The 20528-nt window shown below is 46.3% G+C and overlaps 1 protein-coding gene across 5 annotated transcripts in view; it reads left to right on the top strand.

Moving 5' to 3' along the window:
- Positions 1 to 20528, top strand: part of ARHGAP26 (Rho GTPase activating protein 26) — a 605933-nt gene that overhangs the window by 148884 nt on the left and 436521 nt on the right. For all 5 annotated transcript variants that reach the window (XM_073573730.1, XM_073572997.1, XM_073572737.1 and 2 more), the window contains exons 4-5: positions 1018 to 1089; positions 5963 to 6064. In XM_073573730.1, the coding sequence (XP_073429831.1) occupies positions 1018 to 1089; positions 5963 to 6064 (174 nt within the window). The remainder of the gene's footprint in view (positions 1 to 1017; positions 1090 to 5962; positions 6065 to 20528) is intronic.

Here is a 20528-nt window from a genome sequence, read left to right as displayed (position 1 = left end):
GTTGTACAGGATTAGCAAAACAAGGCTGCTTTCTTTTGCTCAGCTGTACTGTGTCAGCTCTGATCTCACTGCAGAACTGTGTGTGTGATTATAAGAGCAAAATGTCAGTCTTTACATGTCTCACACTGTTAATGCCACCTTTTATTTTAAATAAGTTTTGAAAGAAGAGCTTAGGAGGGTTGATCCTACTGACAGATTCCCTTTTAAGGGTTCAGGCCCACTAAGCAGCTTCTATCTTATTTTTTATCACGTTTAAATGACAATGAAGTCATATATTTATAATGTGCAAAACCCAAGACAAAAACAATGAGTAAATACCCTAGAGTAACTAGTAGTAGTGCATGAAATTAATATAGGGTGCCTAGTTAACATATTTTTGATATAAAAAAAAAAAAAATTAGAAGGTATGCCACCACATCATGGTGACCCTATTCAGGACGGTCCTAACCTCTAGTATTAAAATTTACTATGTGCCTAATGATGGATGTGTGAATAAGAGCTGAGAAGGACTCAGACCCTGACTAATGAACACCCAGCAGTGGAGAGCTTCTTAAAATAATGTCCAGCTCAAAGAAAATGGAGGTCACACCCCTATCTGCAAAGGGTGCAGAGAATGAGTCAGAAACCAAAAACAATGAACTGGAATATAAGTTGGTGTGCATGTAGCATTTAGGCGCATGCTCACTCTGGTCACTAAACAGACAAAAAAACTTGACAAAAACAAAATGAGCAAATTTCCTGCAGAAAATATAGGGTACTTGATTTAACATATTTTTGACAAAAAACAAAGCCATTCCACCATGTCATGGTGACCCTATTTGGGACGGTCCTAACCACTAGTATTAAAATCTTACTATGTGGCTAATGACATGTGTGAATAATGACAGCGAAAGACTGAGGCTCCGGCTAATATGTGACCGAAAATATGCCCTTATATTAGGCTTTTGGAGTTTTTTGCTTTCTTGTATTTGTTTGGTGGTAAAAAGACTCATTCCATATTTCTATGTATATTTACAGATTGAAAATGCTGGAGAAGTTCTCATTACTCCTCTTGAAAAATTTAGAAAGGAGCAGATTGGTGCAGCAAAGGTAATTTATTAAAAAATGAATGCTCAGTGATGGTGATGTTTTTCATGTCCAGCGCTCCATTCTAGGTAGTAGTGTGATCCTCTGCACTTCTCTCTTGACTTTGATTTCTTGTAGCCGTTGATTGCATGTTCCATGCTGCTTCTGTTGCCTTCTTGGCACAACTCCTTTTTTATCTAACATTACATATTTTCAGAATACATGTGATGCTTTTCCAGGATGGTATATGAATTGTGTTCTATAGTGCTGCTTTATTAAACTCATGTTAAATGTTGCTTCTGTGAACCATATGTATATAGTTATAGTCATCTCTGCACTACATTACATCACTTCTCCATATAGCTTTTTAACCCTTTAAGGATGCAGCTTACTTTGGTTTTCAGGAAACAACATTTTTTTCCTGTATTTTTTCCCCCCAGATGGATTGACCGAGGCAGCCTAACCACTTAGATGCCGTTATTGTTTTTGACCATACCTTCAGCATGATTTTGTGATGTAAAGTAAAAATGTGGCAGTAATGGTCCTGTAATGCTGATTACATTGATACAATTAGTCAAGAAATCTGCTTTGTTGTTCTTGTTCTTTTATCACCATTTTTTTCTATTAGATTTCAGTGCACAGGGGCCTGACTGTACATGGATTCTTCTCCTGTCTGTGGTATCCTGCCTCTCTGCCTGCCTCCTCTGTTTGAAGAGGAGATTTCAGACAGAGGAAGCAGGTTGCTGAAAAGATAGTGATCTGTTATTAAATGACAAGGGTCGAACAGAGGGGTCGGGGAATCATAAACGATGAGATTAAGGCCCCCTGTAATGGTCCGGCCCCTGTGCACCAAAATCTAATTTTCAGAAAACTTCAAATAGTGTTATAGGACCTACAGTTGCGTCTTAACTGAACTTTATGCAGGCCCAGGAACTGAGCCCTGACATTTCCCGGCTGATGATGGTTTTGTGATTTAGCCATCATTTGCCTCTAACAGCTGCAGGTGGAGCCGCTGTTTAAATGCTGCTGTCAATTTCTGACGACAGCATATACAGCATGCCAGCGAGGAGGCGTGTCATTGGCATTCATGGGATTCTATTGGATTGTAATAACAGCCGTGAGTTGGATGAAGATCCCTGTGCTTGTCATGACAGTGTGAACCAGCTTCCGGCTGATGTACATAGGAGATTGTGGTTTTCGCTTTATACAACAGTGCTGTGGTATTGCTGTACATAGCACCATAGCACAAGCGATTGGATGATCGCAGATTCTAGACCAGATATGGTGAAAACTAATGTTTTTAAAAATAAAAGTTCAAATTGCCCCCCGTTTTCCCCTGTTTTTTATTTAAAAATAACAGTTATACTCACCTAACGCTTAATTCCACTGAATGTCTCGTCTCTTGTAAGATAACAAAATAAAAAAACAACAGTATCCCTCACCTGTCCCATGTTCTGTCCCACACCGTAATTCATGTCATGGGGAATAAACAGTTTTCAACCTGGACGGTGCCAAGATGCAACCGTGAAGGCTGAGAACCACTGGTGATGTCATTAAGGTTACCTCCAGTCACTTAGGCTGCGTTCCTAACTGGGTAGTCAAATTCTCCCTGTGAACTGTGGTGAGACTTTCTCATGGTGCTAGTGGGGATCTTACCGATGTCACCACAGTTCAGCCCAGCTGGGAACGCAGCCTCAGTGACTGGAGGTAACCGCTAGTCACTGATGCTGCACTCACATCAGCTGCTCCTGTTCTCAGTGTTAGTGGCAGCAGGCATTAGCTGATGGGAGCGTTACTCCCATCAGTTGAAACCATTGATCGGAGGTGAACTTTATACCTCTGATCACAGCTGCGGACTCGTGCTGTCTTTTGACAGTCTGGGAACAGCGTCTTTCTGACCGGTGGTGATTTCACCGCGGATCAGAAGCGGTGTTTGCCTCGCTGTCATGCACATGACAGCACGGCAAACACTGGATGTTCGGGCCCCCACTTCAAGTGAATGAGGTCCCGGTTACTGTTCTGGTACCTGAACCCGAACTTTTTTTTAACTATTCGGCTAAATCTGCCGGATCCGTACATCCAGGTGTCCGCCCAACTCTAGTAATGATTTAATGGAAAAGTATAGCAGGACTATGCTGCATCCCAGAGAGGTACAGTGCCTTGCGGAAGTATTCGGCCCCCTGGAACTTTTCAACCTTTTCCCATATGTCATTCTTCAAACATAAAGATAACAAATGTAAATTTTTGGTGAAGAATCAACAACAAGTGGGACACAATTGTGAAGTTGAACGAAATTTATTGGTTATTTTAAATTTTTGTGGAAATTCAAAAACTGAAAAGTGGGGTGTGCAATATTATTCGGCCCCTTTAACTTAATACTTTGTTGTGCCACCTTTTGCTGCGATTACAGCTGCAAGTCGCTTGGGGTATGTCTCTATCAGTTTTGTACATCGAGAGACTGAAATTCTTGCCCATTCTTCCTTGGCAAACAGCTCGAGCTCAGTGAGGTTTGATGGAGATCGTTTGTGAGCAGCTGTTTTCAGCTCTTTCCATAGATTCTCGATTAGATTCAGGTCTGGACTTTGACTTGGCCATTCCAACACCTGGATACGTTTATTTGAGAACCATTCCATTGTAGATTTTGCTTTATGTTTGGGATCATTGTCTTGTTGGAAGACAAATCTCCATCCCAGTCTCAAGTCTTTTGCAGACTCCAACAGGTTTTCTTCAAGAATGGTCCTGTATTTGGCTCCATCCATGTTCCCATCCATTTTAACCATCTTCCCTGTCCCTGCAGAAGAAAAGCAGGCCCAAACCATGATTCTGCCACCACCATGTTTGACAGTGGGGATGGTGTGTTCAGGGTGATAAGCTAAGTTGCCTTTACGCCAAACATATTGCTTGGCATTGTTACCAAAAAGTTCGATTTTGGTTTCATCTGACCAGATCACCTTCTTCCATATGTTTGGTGTGTCTCCCAGGTGGCTTGTTGCAAACTTTAAACAACACGTTTTATGGATATCTTTGAGAAAAGGCTTTCTTCTTGACACTCTTCCGTAAAGGCCAGATTTGTTTAGTGTGTGACTGATCGTTGTCCTATGGACAGACTGTCCCACCTCAGCTGTAGATCTCTGCAGTTCATTCAGAGTGATCATGGGCCTCTTGGCTGCATCTCTGATCAGTGTTCTCCTTGTTTGAGTTGAAAGTTTAGAGGGATGGCCGGGTCTTGGTAGATTTGCAGTGGTATGATACTCCTTCCATTTCAATATGATCGCTTGCACAGTGCTCCTTGGGATGTTTAAAGTTTCGGAAATCATTTTGTATGCAAATCCGGCTTTAAACTTCTCCACAACAGTATCACGGACCTGCTTGTTGTGTTCCTTGGTCTTCATGATGCTCTCTGTGCTTCAAACAGAACCCTGAGACTATCACAGAGCAGGTGCATTTATACGGAGACTTGATTACACACAGGTGGATTATTGTCACGTCCTCCACCGGTACTTACCTGCGCGACCCCGTGCGCACCTCCCGGCGTGCACCCGCTCCATAACGCGCTCCCGCTCCTGACATCCGGCCTCAGCGACGTCGGTCCCGCGCTCCTGTGCCCGACGCTCTGTCTAGTTCCTGTGACGCGGTGACTCCACCCCCAACATGGTGGTGCCCACCGTCTATTTCTTCCCGACGTCTCCCCAGGTAAGATGCCTGTGTATCTTTGTGGTGTCGCTGTCCGTATGGTCATCATTCAATACGCTCCCAGGCCCCTGTCTCTTTCTTTCTTGTCTGCCCTGCTTGTGCTTTCTTTGTTGGCTGTTGTGCGCAGCTCCTCGCCATCTCCTGTCCCTGTCTCGCCTCTGGCTCCTTCCCTTCTGTCTCTGGTGTCCTACTATGTACCGGCTGTCCATTGTTCTCCTAGTCCGTTTTTTTATTTCATGTCCTAATCTCTATTGTTACCTCTCTCTCTCTTACAGTCCCCTGCTTCCTCCAGTCCTGAGTGCTCCACGTCCGCGTCCCACTGCAGCTCCGTGTTCGCTGTCACCCCACTCTGCTGCTCCTCTGACTCTCCACTGTAGTCTCCCTGGTGCTCACCCAGTCGCCCCTTTGGCTCCGGCTGTCACGGTTCCATCCCTTGTGGGCCTGCCCCTAACACTCCCTGTATAGGGGGTGGCTCCACCTGGTCAGCTCGCCCGCAGGGGCTCTGGAGCCGTGGCCCAGAGGGTCCACTCCGGGTTGCTGTAACTCTTTCTGCCATCCTAGCACAATCCGTAACAATTATATTTATCATCATTAGTCATTTAGGAGAACATTGGATCATTCAGAAATCCACAATGAACTTCTGGAGTGAGTTTGCTGCACTGAAAGTAAAGGGGCCGAATAATATTGCACGCCCCACTTTTCAGTTTTTGAAATTCCCAAAAAATTTAAAATAACCAATAAATTTCGTTCACCTTCACAATTGTGTCCCACTTGTTGTTGATTCTTCACCAAAAATTTACATTTAGTATCTTTATGTTTGAAGCATGATATGTGGGAAAAGGTTGAAAAGTTCCAGGGGGCCGAATACTCGCTGTATGTGAGTATATTAACATACTCGCACTACATTGCATGTACATATACTCACATTAATAAAAAAAAATATTCCGGAGAGTGCTTTAAGATGACAGTAACAAGGTGTAGCTAAGTGTTTCTCATAAGCTTGTTTACCATTACAAAACGATCGCCTAGAGCCAGGAACAAGTGAGTGCTTGTGTTAGGCTATAATGATTTTCCTGTCTGTTCTCTACCCTAATCTCATACCTTATAAACTGCACCAGATTTGAACATTTTATCTTTTAGATTATCTTTGTCAGTAATTCTATAATTTTGTAATTTAACTTTGCATCCAATTTCATTCACACAGGAGGTGAAAAAGAAATATGACAAGGAGACTGAGAAATACTGCAGTGTCCTGGAGAAACACATGAACCTGTCTTCTAGGAAGAAAGAGGTTCACCTGCATGAGGTGGGTAGAGAGTTGACCTGCTATGGTGACCGTGTTCCCTTTAGGCCAGATTCACACATCTGACATTGTACATTGTGGTCTGTACTTAGAATGACCTGTCTTCTGACCCAAATTCAGCATTGTGATATATGCCTATGAGGCTGCCTGCTGCGGGTCAGGAGACCTGATGCCATTCCATACATTGCAGTACTTACTTGGAACATAAATGTTGGCTGTAAGCCATAAAGATAATTTGTCACCAGGCATTTGCTATCTCAACTGTGAGCAGAAAGATATAGAGACCAAAATGCCAATGATGTGTCACTTTCTGATGGTCTTGCTGTCATTTTGATAAAGTTGCTATTTTTTCTGCTGCAGATCTAGCAGTTCTCTGAATGCTGAGCTCTGTATAACCACACTCACAACACTGATTGACAGCTTTCTGTGAACACTGTGCATAGACAGAAAGCTGCCAATGCTTGGTGGGGGTGGGGTTATACAGTGCTCATGAATATGATGACTATCTGTCAGCAGATTTACTAACGATAATCCTGATAAAACATTGCTTTTATAAAAGCAGCAAGCAGCCCAGTAAGTGATACATTGCTGCAGTTATGGTCTCTGTGTCTACGTTGTGCTGCTCTCTGATTAGGTGGAACAAACTTGGTGACAGATTGTCTTTATTTGGAACCAGTCTTGGAGAATGATGTGCAAGCTTTAGGCAGTACTTTAGAGCAGAAAAAGCTGAAGAGATTGATAGTTTTCTGGGAAATCCACTATATACACTATAACATGGATTTTATGCAGTGATTGTGGGCTTAGCTGGTAATGGTGTAGTTCTAATCTGTGATAGAAGTCTATCTCTGTGCAATTGTGTAGCGGGAAGGCTGTTGGCCTCTGATAACTGGCCACCCACTTGACTGCTAAGCCCAGAATGAGCAGGAGTTTTGGCGAATAAAAGACAAGTCATACATGTACCTGGGCAGATTCCTGGGGACCGCAGTGTTAGGGCTGCCGGGGCCAGTTTTGCCAGCTGGCACTTTAATTCCTCTCAGGACTGCAAGTACATTTATGCAGCGTTCTCTACAGCACTCACAACAAATTATTACATCCTGACGCTAGCAGTGTTCTTTGTAGGTGGCATTAGCGCCATGCACTCCCGTCTTGACGCTGAAGGAGGCAGTGTCCCCTATGTAATGGATACAGCAGTCTGTGTGTGTATCCTTTGTGATGTGTATATACACCAGCTCTAGTCTCTTTTATGTGATGGGTACTGGTGTATATACGTCACATAGGAGACACAGAGACTGGTCTATATAATGTGTCTCATATATGACGTACTGTATATACACCAGCCCTAGTGTACAATTAAGTATGAGTAAATTAACTGTTTGACCAAATATATCAGGATAATTTTCAAGGTAATTTTGTACGGTCCTAGATGGTATAAATATCAAAAAGGACCTTGTCAGAGAATAGGTCCCCCACCCCAGTACTTTTATATAAAGTAGAATTGTCCATAGACCTGCACTATTCTTTTAAAAGATTCCTACTTTTAAAGAAGTATTTTGCTTTTCTAACTATAACTCGGTCCTGATTTATGCAGTATGACCCCATCTCATTTGTTATTTCTTTCGCTTTGACATATTGCATTTGATGTATTAGTTTGTTCCAAATGTCGTTACATTGATTTATGTAGAAGACTGGCTGCTATGCTTGAAAACCAGCTCAAGTGATCCCCAATAGTGTGTGTGTCAGCGATGGCAGCTGTGCTTGTTCTCACCATGAGGAGCCAATGCTGGCGTGCAAGTACCAAGCGCTAGCCCCCTCTAGTGGGCTTTGCAGTGAGCGCAGGTTCGTACATATTGGTAGCGTCCTTATGCTGTGATCGGACATGCAGTGCTTTTCAAAAAAAGACATTCCAGCATGACTTCCGAATCATGGTCGCTAGTACAGGGCTTACATTTTACTGCTTCATCCATGTGTGTCATTTTAGTTACAGAAGTGAAAACTCCTCCTTATTCCCACCTGCCATTTTATTTTTTATTTGCTGTAGATCTACCAGTTCTCTGAATGCTGAGCTCTGTTCTACCCTACCCACACCACTGATTGGCAACTTTCTGTGTACACTGTGCATAGGCAGAAAGCTGTCAGTCGATGACAGGGTGAGGTTATACAGAGCTCATTAATATGGAGGACTACTTGGCAGCAAGTTTTCTACTGATATAATCACCTGATGATATAATAGAAAATTTTTTATCAAAGTTGCTTCAATTATGCCAGTGACAACTCACAGATATCAAGGTCTCTGTCTCTGCATTATTCTGTTCTCACATTAGATGGCAAAAAACCCCAGAGACAGCTTTCTTGTTAAGGGAACCTGACTTGAATTGGAGACTATTCCAGTGGCCGGTCCCTTAGACTCGCCGGTATGCTCATGTGTGTTTGTAAGGTGGGACAGGAGAAGCTGACGCTGTCCTCACCCTGCTTTTAAAGTATGTTCTGTCTGAAAAATGGTATTATTCCCATGCTGGGTGTGTTAGTATAATACTGATTACCCAGTAGTTCATCCGTTATCATCTAATTGTGCTAATATTGTGAGTCAAAGATCTGTTGATCTGAACTCCTTAAATCCGGTCTCCACCCTCTGATAAGTTTCCTGGCGTGGACAAATAATGTCTTGATCATGATGCACATTTCTAATGCCTGTTATGTGCAGAAAACCAGAACTGTGGAGGTTAAGAACACTAAATCTGGTGACATTGTAAGGGGAGGCCAGGACTGTAGTCATGGCCAGAGACACTGAAGAATCTGTCTCCCGACCTTCCCTCACAGAAAACTGGAATCCTCTGCTCAGCATACCTGCGTCTCCAGTTTCAGGTCCCCCTGGGCCTTTCTTCTAGGCGACCCCCAGTAATGGAGACAGTCTAGTATAACTTGAAAGTTTTCTTATGACTTCACACAATATATCCACAGTTGGCACATCATGGAATTCACATTCAACGTTACTTGCTTCCTCAGCTTTCCCTACTTTGCTGACACTTCTGTTGGCACACGACCGGACCGTCCTAGACTGCTTCCCAGATCCTTCCTGGCCAAACCTCGCAATGATGACAATTCCTTCTGCCTGTTTCACCCCAGACTTGAAATCATCCGCCACCCTGTTCAGTTGCCTCTGGTAAAGCATCCGGCCCGTCTGTACTGTTCCCTGCGAAGCTTCAACTTCCTTCTGTTCCTCACTCCCAACTGACTCCCGCCCTAAAGGGTCTGCCCAGGCTATGTGTCGCCACATCATCTTCCTACTGTACTGGCCCACTGCAATGATGCCCAGTGGTCGTGGATAACATGGGCTGTCGCTACCTGAACGTTGTGTGGCTGCAGAGTCTTCCTGGGCCTATAGCCCATGTGGACACTTCGAGCACCCTGGCCCCCGTCTGACTAACTTCCCTTCTGCTCTAACTTTAACTCTCGGCAGCCCCTCCTACACTTAACCCTATGCTAACTACTAACTGTTCTGTATACTAGAGTGCCTCCTCTAGTGTCCAACTAAGAGCACTATGCTATGCTTTCCCTATACTGTACATGAAACATAGTTAACATTATCACACTATATACAATGAAGAACATGGAGACAAAGCAATGGTAATACCCAGAAGGGTAGGGTTGCAGTACCATATCATACATGAGGTAGAACATTTAGCAATACCAGTAAGCAAAATAACTTTAATAACTTTACCCCTTTACACTATCAGCTCAAAACTCAGTTTAAAAAAATCAGCGTCATGGAGCTACATGCTGGTGTAGATGTATCTCCTGCCATTCCTGTCCTGTTGGGATTATTCTGTAGGCTGGACAGACTGAGCTTCTGCCTTTTTTAAGCTTGTGCTGACATCTAGTGGAGAAAAATGTGAATTTACGTTAGAGCCGGTTTATAGAATTGAAATTGGAGAACATGAACAACCTTTATAATTAGTTTGGCGCTGATATTGATTAGAAAATTGTATCCTCTTTTGTAAACACTTTTGAGCGCATATTTTAAAATCTGCAGTACAGTAAGTGTGCTAGGGAAAAACAGAAATATGATCCTGTATGTAGAACTCGTGTCATCAAGATGGGAGTCAAAGTAACAAGACCTTTTAATTTTCTGAACCATTTTGGACAAGAATTTGTGTATTTCTCCTTCGTCTCATTGGGGGACACAGATACTGTGGGTGTAAGCTTCTGCCGCTAGGAGGCTGACTCTAAGTGAAAAAAAGAGGTTAGCTCCTCCTCCACAGTATACACCCTCGCCCCTATTGCGGGCGGAAACCAGTTTTTGCTTAGTGTCTGATGGAGGCACACAGTCTGGGTCTCTCCAGACTATTTTTTTTTTTTATATTTTTCTCGCTATGAAGAGGAGACAGGGGCGACGGACCCTATTGAAAGTGTCCGATCTCCCCAAAACATCAACGGGCGAGCACGCGCGGATATCGCCTCCGCGTATCCTTTCCCGCACCGAGGGACATCTCTGGGACTTTCCCCAGACAACTATTTTTCTTTTTTATTTTCTGAGAAGATAAGACAGGGGCAACGCATCCTATTGAAAGGATCCGATTTCCCCAAACCAACAACGGGCGACCACGTGCGAGTGTCCCTCCACGTTTCCTCTCCCGCGACGTGGGACATTATGCCAGACTTAGCCCTGTCCACCCCTAGGTAGTGAAACCATGGGCTTGCACAGAGGCACAAGACTAGTCTGTGCGCCCCCACTGCTCCACCAACACTTGACGGCGGTGCTGCATGGCGGCGGACAGTCCCTCTCCTCGCCCAGGCAAGGCAGACGGAGCTAGGGTGCCTGCACCGTCCGAAAATGGAGTACCTCATGGCCTCAAGGAGGTATGGTTGGGCTGGGAGCGCCCCTGGGCAGCGAGAAGCTCCAGGCTTAGGAAAGAGCGACGAACACTTTAATACATTTCGTATGCCCCAGCCACTCAGGGCTGGAGCTGCAGAGTAACCAAGGTTGGCAATCAGCAGCAGCTCCCTCCTTCCTCTCCCCTCGCCGCTTCCTCCCTCCTGCCTCCCTTTCTCCTTCCTCCCTTCCATACCTGTAGCCAGTGGGCGCAGGGAAATCCCCCAGCTGGGGAAGGGGGCGCTTCAGGGGGGTACCGGGGGAGCGCAGGGTCGAGAGCACGGGGTTGCGATCCAGCTCCGGTACACAAGCGCGCCCCTGCTCCGGCGGGCGGGCAGTGTTAAATTTAGCCCCCGGCTTTGGCCTAGGCCGCCGGCGACGTGACGTCCGATCCGGCCCGCCCCCCTGCGTGTGGATTAAATCGAGGCCCCGGCTTAAGAACAGGGTAGGCCGCGATCAGGAGAGCATCGCAGCCTACCCAGAGAGGAAGGAACAGCAGGATCAGGAGCGCGGGGAGACAGCAGGAGCCGGGTAAGTGCGACCCCGTCCCGGAGCCACACTAGGGCAAGTTATCCTCCTTCACCTCATTCCCCCTTATGCCTTAAAGAGCGAGAAAATTGGCCTTTATTCTGCAGTATGTCTGGGGAAGGGAGAAAAAAGCACACGTTCCTTGATACCGCATGCGTTTCCTGTGGGTTTGTGTTCACGCAAGCGCAGACTATTAAGTTATATGAAGCCTGTAGTTCCGAACGCGCCCAGGAGCCCTCCCCTGCGACCGCGACCAATGTGTCAAATCCCCCGGAGTGGGCCCGATCACTGTCACAGTACATGGCGTCACTTGCGAGAGCAATAGAATCCCTTCAAGCCCCAGATAGGGGCAGGGACAGTGTCTCGCCGCCTTTAGAGGGAACCTCCACCTCACAGGAGCCTCCGGCCTGCAGGGGCCGCCCTCACTCCAGGCAGACCCGGGGGAACCGAATCCACAAAGTGTCGCCCAGTCCATCCGGTGCCTTCGGCATCCGTAAGATCTGCCTCTCGCTCCCCGTCACCAGTGGTTGATAGCGACCAGATCTCAGATTGCAACTCAGACGAGCCCATTGACCTGGACACTCCAGAGTCACGTGAAACAGTGGACAGCCTCATAGAAGCCATCAATCAGACCCTGGGTTTGAGGATGAGACCGCAGCGGCTACGGGGCATAAAGTGGCATGTAAACGAGTGAAGCGGCCGCACAGAATTTTTTCCTCTCACCCTGAGTTTGAGGACAAAGTGCAGCGGCACAGAGAACGTCCAAAACAGCATTTTTTTCGGGTTAAAGGGCACTTGAAACGCGTTATCCGTTTGCTCCGGACCTCCGTAAACAATGGATGAAATCCCCGATAGTGGATCCTCCGGTTTCACGCCTGGCCACTAAGACCCTGTTATCTGTCCCTAGGGTTTCCTCGATTAAAGATCCCACGGACTGCCTTATTGAGAGCCTAGCTCGTTCAGTATATGAGGCGTCAGGGTCTGCACTCGCTCCCTCGTTCACAGCAACTTGGGTGGCCAAGGCTATGATATCATAGTCAGAAACATTAAACAGGGTCGCACAGGAGCAGGATCTACCTGCAGAGATCTCGGAGGTCACATGTCAGATGACGATAGCCGGAGATTATGTATTGAATGCGTCTTTGGATGCGGCCAATTGTTCAGCATTTGCTGCCGCTCATGCAATCTCTATCTGAAAAGCCCTATGGTTGAGGACATGGCAGGCTGATTCTACTTCCAAGAAGTCCTTGACGTCCCTGCCTTATCAGTGCGACCGCCTATTTTTGGATCAACTTATCTCCGACTCCACAGGAGGAAAGAGCGGGTTTCTCCCTCAACAGAAGGTTAAATTGTTTTTTCGTCACCCGGTTCAGGCACGTTTTCGAGCCTTTCGCAGTGCCACCGGCCATTCTAGGCCGGGCGTAACGGCATTGGTCAGGTGGCGGCCGCTAAGTAGCCGGGTCCGGGACCCAAATAGGAGACCGGTCCGGGGTCATGCGTTAAGACTGCGGGTGGACTACAGGGCCCAATTCCGCCACCTCAGGCCGCCCCAATCAGGAAAGGGAGCGGCAGGTCATATAGAGCCAACCCACTGGGGAGAATGCTTGCTCAACAGGCCAGATCAAGGGGACCCAGATCCTAGGGATCATCGGCCAAATGACTCGAGGTCTTTACCAGACGACACAGCAAAGTGGGCGGCCGCCTACTCTGTTTTCACCACGTCTGGGCCAACGTCGCTCATGACGCATGGGTAAAAGAATTGGTGTCCTCTGGTTACAAAATAGAATTTGTCAGATACCCTCCAAGATGTTTTTTTTTCTTTCCCGGCTTCCCAGGGTGGATACCCAGTTAAGGGCTCTATTGGGAGCCATCAAGTCGCTCTTACACAACGGAGTCATTGTTCCAGTGCCGGAACACAGAAAAGCTCAGGGGTTTTATTCCAACCCTTTTGCGGTTCCCGAAAAGGACGGGTCTGTCAGGCCTGGTTTTGGACCTAATGCTTCTGAACAAATTCATCAGGATCAGACATTTCCGGATGGAGTCTCCGTTCAGTCATAGCAGTCATGGAGCAGTGAGAATACTTGGCCTCAATTGACAGCCAGGATGCATTTCTGCATATTCCCAGAGTGTTCACAAAAGTTATGGCAATTGTCAGGGCCACACTGCATTCTTGAGGCATAGTCGTCTTGCCTTATCTGGACGACCTCTTGGTCAAGGGCCCGTTAATACGGGCATGTGAAGGTGTCAACATCACGCTAGATACTCTTGCCGCTTAGATGGTTGGTCAATGCAAAGAAATCATCCCTTGTGCCAGCTCAGAGGATCTCCTTCCTAGGAATAATCTTCGACCCTTGCTGAAGGTTGATAATTCTCCCTCAGGAAAGGGCGCTAGTCTCCGGCAGGGAGTGCGGACACTACGCCAACCAGTCCCTCACACCATCCGATCCGCGATAAGGATCCTAGGGAAAATGGTGGCAGCAATCGAAGCGATACCTTTCGTCCAGTTCCATCCTTTACCCCCTGCAGCACGTCTCGTTTCAGCCTGGGACAAGAATCCTTTCACGCTCGATCGGCGGTGCAAACTGTCCTCAGGTCCGGCAGTCGCTCGGATGGGGGATAACCAGTTCCTCTCTGGCCTAGGGGAAGCCTTTCCCCCCATGTCATGGGCTGATAATGACAATAGATGTCAGTCTCCTCGGTTGGGGAGCGGTTTTTGCCACCACACAACCCAGAAACGGTGGTCGCCACAGGAGGCACGCCTCCCGATCAACTTATTGGGGATAGGAGCAATTCGGCTGGCTCTGCAGAAGTTTCGTCACTTTCTAGCAGGCCGCCCCGTCCGGATTCCATCGGACATTGCCACGGCCATGGTTTACATAATTTGTCAGGGGGGCACCCGCAGCAGAACAACCATGCGCGAGGTGGAACACGTTCTTCAGTGGGCCGAAGCAAACCACTCGGTGATTTCGGCTGTCCACATCCCGGGCGTGGAAAAATTTGGCGGCAGACTTCCTCAGCCGCCAGGGTCTTGCATCCAGAGAGTGGTCTCTACATCCCGAAGTTCTTCAACAGATTAGTCAACTGTGGGTGAGCTCCGGATGTGGACCTGATGGCTTCCAGAGTGAATCCCAAGGTGCCCACATATGTCGCTCGGGCCAGGGACCCGCAGGCATTCGGGTGGACACATTGGTTCTGCCATGGAACCCAGGTTCGCCTCCCATATCTATTTCCCCCACTGCCACTACTCCCGAGAGTCAGCAAAGGGATCAAGACGGAAGGGGGGCCGGAGATTCTGCTGGCCCCCGTCAAGCGTGGTAAGCAGATCTAAGGCAGCTGCTCGCCGATGTTCCTGGGCGCCTGCTAGAGCGCCCAGATCTACCGTCTCAAGGGCTAATCTGCCACCCAAACTCAGGGACCCTGTGTTTGACGGCAGGGCCGTTGAATCTTGGATTCTAACCCAAGCAGGGTTCGGGAGCAAGGTGGTCGCTACAACGATTAGCGCCCGGAGGCCTGCTTCAGCATGAATATACCACCACACCTGGAACGTGTTCTTTGCTTGATGTCGAGGCCGCAGTGTTTCTCGGCTAGGATTCTCGATCTCCAGCATCTTGGTTTTTCTCCAGTTGGGCTCAAAGAGCCCGGACAGCTCAGTCGGTAGAGCATTAGACTCGGGCTTTGCTCCAGGTTTCAGCAGGAGACAAATGTCGGCCTTATCCGTCCTGTTCCAGTGCAGGGTTGCTACCAATTTGCAGGTGAAAACTTTTCATCCGGGGAGTGTCTCACTTGATACCTCCCTATATGGCGCCGAATGACGCCTGGGTTCTTAACATAGTCCTAAGTGTTCTGCAGGAAGCTCCTTTTGGAACCGCTTCAGGATATCGCTTTGAGGTACCTTTCCTAGAAGGTTGTTCCCTTAGTGGCCATCACTTCCATCAGGCGGGTTTCAGAGCTGGCGGCTCTATCCTGCGGAGCTCCGTTCCTCACTTTCCATAGGTATAAGGTGGTCCTCAGACCAGCCCCTCCTTTTCTGTCGAAGGTCGTGTCCTCTTTTTTCACATCAATGAAGATGTTGTTTTGCCTTCATTTTGTCCAGCACCGGTGCACCGTGTGGAAGAAGGCTCTTCACACGTTAGACCTGGTAAGAGCCCTCCGGAGGTACGTGTCGCGGACGGCACCCTTTTCTCAGACCGACACGCTTTTCGTGCTCCCTGAAGAACGCAGGAAGGGACTCGCTGCCTCAAAGACAACCATAGCCAGATGGATTCGTTTGACTATTCAGGAGTCCTACTGCATTAGAGGCACGCTGATTCCAGCAGGGATCAGAGCGCACTCTAACCGGGCGGTGGGCGCCTCTTGGGCGCTTCGGCATCAGGCTTCGACGGAACAGGTTTGCAGGCAGTAACCTGGTCCAGCCTGCACGCATTTGCCAAACATAATATCCATGCTCAGGCCTCGGCGGATGCAAGCCTGGGTAGAAGGATTCTCCAGGCAACGGTGGCGCATCTTTAAACAGGAGGTGCATGTAGCTTGGATCGGTGAGTCAACTTCCCACCCAGGGACTGCTTTAGGACGTCCCACAGTATCTGTGTCCCCCAATGAGACGAAGGAGAAACATGGATTTTTGTGAGTACTCACCGTAAAATCCTTTTCTCCGAGACGCTCATTGGGGGACACAGCACCCACCCTATTAGCCAGTTGGCTCTTGTTTAAATGAATATGTGTTTACTTATTTGATATAAGGGTGGTGTTTTTCCTTTGGACATGTTGTACCTGTATTAAGGCTGATTTGTTGTCCTCCTACTGCTTTGGCACCAAACTGATTTCCGCCCGCAATAGGGGCGAGGGTGTATACTGTGGAGGAGGAGCTAACCTCTTTTTTTCACTTAATGTCAGCCTCCTAGCGGCAGAAGCATACACCCACAGTATCTGTGTCCCCCAATGAGCGTCTCGGAGAAAAGGATTTTACGGTGAGTACTCACAAAAATCCATGTTTTAGATCTACATGTAAGTATTTAGCGTGATGATGGATAGATAAATGCAGAATACGAGTTCATCTGTGTCATGGTTCTATATTTGCAGCATTCTTGATTTATCATGATCCTCGGACAAACCCATTAAGGCTCTAAGAGCTAGTTTTTGGCCAGATTGATCATATTAAGACCCACATCCCAGATGCTAACAGGGCCGGATGTAACTGGGTTATTCTTCCTCAGAATACATCTGTAATACGTCATCCAGCGGAAAATGCAACAACTTTATTTTTTTCTTCTTTGTGTAATGTGCATGACTGTGTGTGAGGAGACCAAAACTGAACAGATATGCTGAAAACATATTACTTTTTTATTTTTATTTTTTTTAAATGTATAGGAATTAATACATTGTAATCGTTAATTAGAAATGCAGGTGGAAGTGCCATGGTTGGGCTAAAGAAAATACTTATTATTTGTGCATGCTGTCTGGGAATGAGCTTTACAAAAACTGCAATGATCTATATATTCATGGATAATAGTAGATCCTGTTTTAAAAGTGTTGTCCCAAGTTTTAAAGAGGACTTGTCACATGCTTAAAAAAATGGAGTCAAATAACTAAAATCACTGATTCTGACACTTTATTTTTCCATTTTGTGCTATGTTTCTCTATTGCTTAGATGTCCTTATATTGGATATATTATAATACTAGCTGAAGAGCCCGGCGCTGCCCGGACATAGTAACTAACTGTGGTTAGTTATAGCAAATTATATTTATCCTCCATCCCATAGTCCCGTGCCCATATACCCATTATACATATCCACCATCCCATAGGCCCATGCCCATATACCCATCATACATATCCTCCATCCCATAGTCGAGTGCCCATATACCCATCACACATCCTCCATCCCATAGTCACATGCCCATATACCCATCATACATATTCGCCATCCCATAGTCCCATGCCCATATACCCATCATACATATCCTCCATCCCATAGTCCCGTGCCCATATACCCATCATACATATCCGCCATCCCATAGTCCCGTGCCCATATACGCATCACACATCTTTCATCTCATAGTCCCATGCCCATATACCCATCATACATAGCCTCCATCCCATAGTCCAGTGCCCATATACCCATCACACATCCTCCATCCCATAGTCCCGTGCCCATATACCCATCATACATAGCCTCCATCCCATAGTCCAGTGCCCATATACCCATCACACATCCTCCATCCCATAGTCCCGTGCCCATATACCCGTCATACATATCCTCCATCCCATAGTCACATGCCCATATACCCATCATACATATTCGCCATCCCATAGTCGAGTGCCCATATACCCATCACACACCTTTCATCTCATAGTCCCATGCCCATATGCCCATCATACATATCCCATATCCTCCATCCCATAGTCCCGTGCCCATATACCCATCATACATATCCGCCATCCCATAGTCCAGTGCCCATATACCCATCACACATCCTCCATCCCATAGTCAACCATTATGACATCATAATGAGCGGCGGGGCTTGCAACCTATGATGACATCAGCGTCGCCGTGACAACCATTGACATCGTAATGAGGGGCGGGGCTTGATACACACACTTTTTCCCCATTATGTAGATGGGGCAAAATTGTTTGGTGAATTGTAACGCGCGGGGTGCCAAATTTTGTGGCTGTAGCTGTGACGGTGCGGATGCCAATCCCATACATACATACATACATACATACATACATACATACATACATACATACATATACACATACACACACACACACACACACACACACTTGAGCTTTATATATTAGATAGATGATGTATTTCTTTTGGAGTGCAGTGTGTGAAATCTCTGCTTGTAGTTCTGTTCATTTCTTTAGAGTCTTCTCTGAGGGTGTGCACTTTCACCCATCCCTCTCCGATGCTCCTGAGAACCTCCCAGTTGGTCTACAAGCAGAGATTTCACATACTACACTATAGAAGAAACAAATGTGAATAGCTCTTTAATGAAGCAATGCAGCTCAAAACATAAGCGCTGCAGAATCAGTGGAGCTTAGAGATTTTATATAAAGTATTTGACTAAAAAAATTTTCAGGTCCTCTTTAAGGGGATATTTTCAAGTTTGAAAATTATTCCCTAGCCATCAAGAAATGGACAACATTGAGGGCTGTAGATATAATGGTTGGTCAAGGAAACGTAGTGCCGCACACAAAAGAAGCAGGATTGTTTCCATTTAGAATCTGACAGTAACCAATAGGATTGAGCTATGTCCATCTACTGTTCAGAGAAATCTGTCCAGAAGTATACAGAATTCATGGAAGAATTGCAGCCAAAAACCATACCTGACGTGGAAATGTGGCCAAGTGACTCATGCATGCACAAAAACAGAGGTGTGCAGCAGGTGCTCTGGATTAATGATTCCAAATGTGAACTATATGGCAGTTTGTTCTCCAATGCACTTGCAAAGGGTTAAATATTAAGTGTTTGCAGGCTATAGTGAGCCCGAGCGGAGGTTACCTGCAAGTTTGGGCCTGCATTTCAGTAAAAGGAGTTGGAAATTTAATTCTGATTAATGGTGTCCTCAATGCTGAGAAAACCTGGCAGATAATTATCCAGCATGTAATACCCTCAAGGAGGCGTCTGGCTCCAAATGTTTCTGCAGCAGGACGGTGTCCCCAAACATACAGCCATTGTCATTAAAGGGAATCTGTCATGAGGTTTTTGCTACCTCATCTGAGAGCAGCATAATGTGGGAAAAGAAACTCTGGTTCCAGTGATGTATCACTTACTTTAATGGGGGTGCGCCAGTTGTGACACAATTAGAGTTGTTAGATGTAGCAGCTGCCGTTGCCCACACCAAGCTCTGTACATTGTATATGGACAGTGAGCTGCTTATCACAGGAGTGGGCGTGGTCAGTTTAGCAGTCCTGTGTTCTGTAGTCTAGGCAGTGATGGTCACCAGATGATAAAACCTTCATTGTATGGAAACAACGGAACACAACCTATTAAATGACACCGCTGAGATCTGTGCTTCAGCCTCTATTTACTGCTGTCTTCAGATTACATAGCAAAAACCTGCTGACAGATTCCGTTTAAGAACTATCTTCAGTGTGAAGAAGAGCAAGAAGTCCTAAAAGTGGTGATATTCTTGACAGAGCCACTGATCTTAACATTGAGTTTGACTGGGTTTATATGGCCATACCATATCAACGGGGATCCGCTATAAACACATGTTCAGATCTAATCATAGTTTGTTTTTTTTCTGGAATTTTGCCTTACAAACCACACTAAGGCCTGTTTCACACATCCTTTTTTCAGATCAGTTGTAATCCGCGAAAATGGTGGAAAACGGATCTGTCGGCGGATTGACAGCAACGTGTGGCATCGGACCGTTGTATTTACGGATCCGGCGAAGGTTGAATTTTAAAAGTATCCGTGCCCGGAAAAAAGGGGGGAGAGAGAGCATTTCAAGGTTAAAACTGCTCCCGGCTTTCACCTTTCGGGCATACGCAGTTAAAAATAGCGGACTGTCAAACAAAAAAAACTTTGCAGTGTCCGTCTGGTCCGCCCGGGAGCCGCTAAAATTCTCACGGATCCGTCAAATAACGGACCCAACGGACGACCATCAGTCAAAATCTGCCACTAATGCAAATCAATGGGGGGGGGAAAACAGATCCGCCCCTTTTTTGGCGGATCCGTTTTTTTTAATAAAATTGGCGGATTTTGACTCATGACCAGAAACGGATGTGTGAAACGGGCCTAAAATGTAACTTTTGGTGAGGCTTTTACTCCATACTTTGCAAAGCTTGGAATATTGCTGGAAAGGATTGGAGTGATGTTGCATACGGCAGAATACGGCAAATATTTTAATACGCATACTACAAACGCTAATCATTGGTAACATAGCGGGGCAATAAAAAACCTGTATGTACAGTCTGTATGAATCTGTGAAATTCTTGTCCACAAGGATGATCAATAGTGATGATGAACGTGCTTAGATAAGGCGTTATCCATGTACATTAACACTTGATTTGTCATATAATTAATCACTTCTGACATACCATCCATTGTTTCTTTTGT

The sequence above is a fragment of the Dendrobates tinctorius genome, unplaced genomic scaffold (assembly GCF_039654945.1).
Source record: "Dendrobates tinctorius isolate UK_male_01 unplaced genomic scaffold, ASM3965494v1 ptg000001l, whole genome shotgun sequence".
NCBI lineage: Eukaryota > Metazoa > Chordata > Amphibia > Anura > Dendrobatidae > Dendrobates > Dendrobates tinctorius.
Note: the sequence above shows the minus strand (reverse complement) of the source record. Positions and strands in the feature narration are given on the sequence as shown.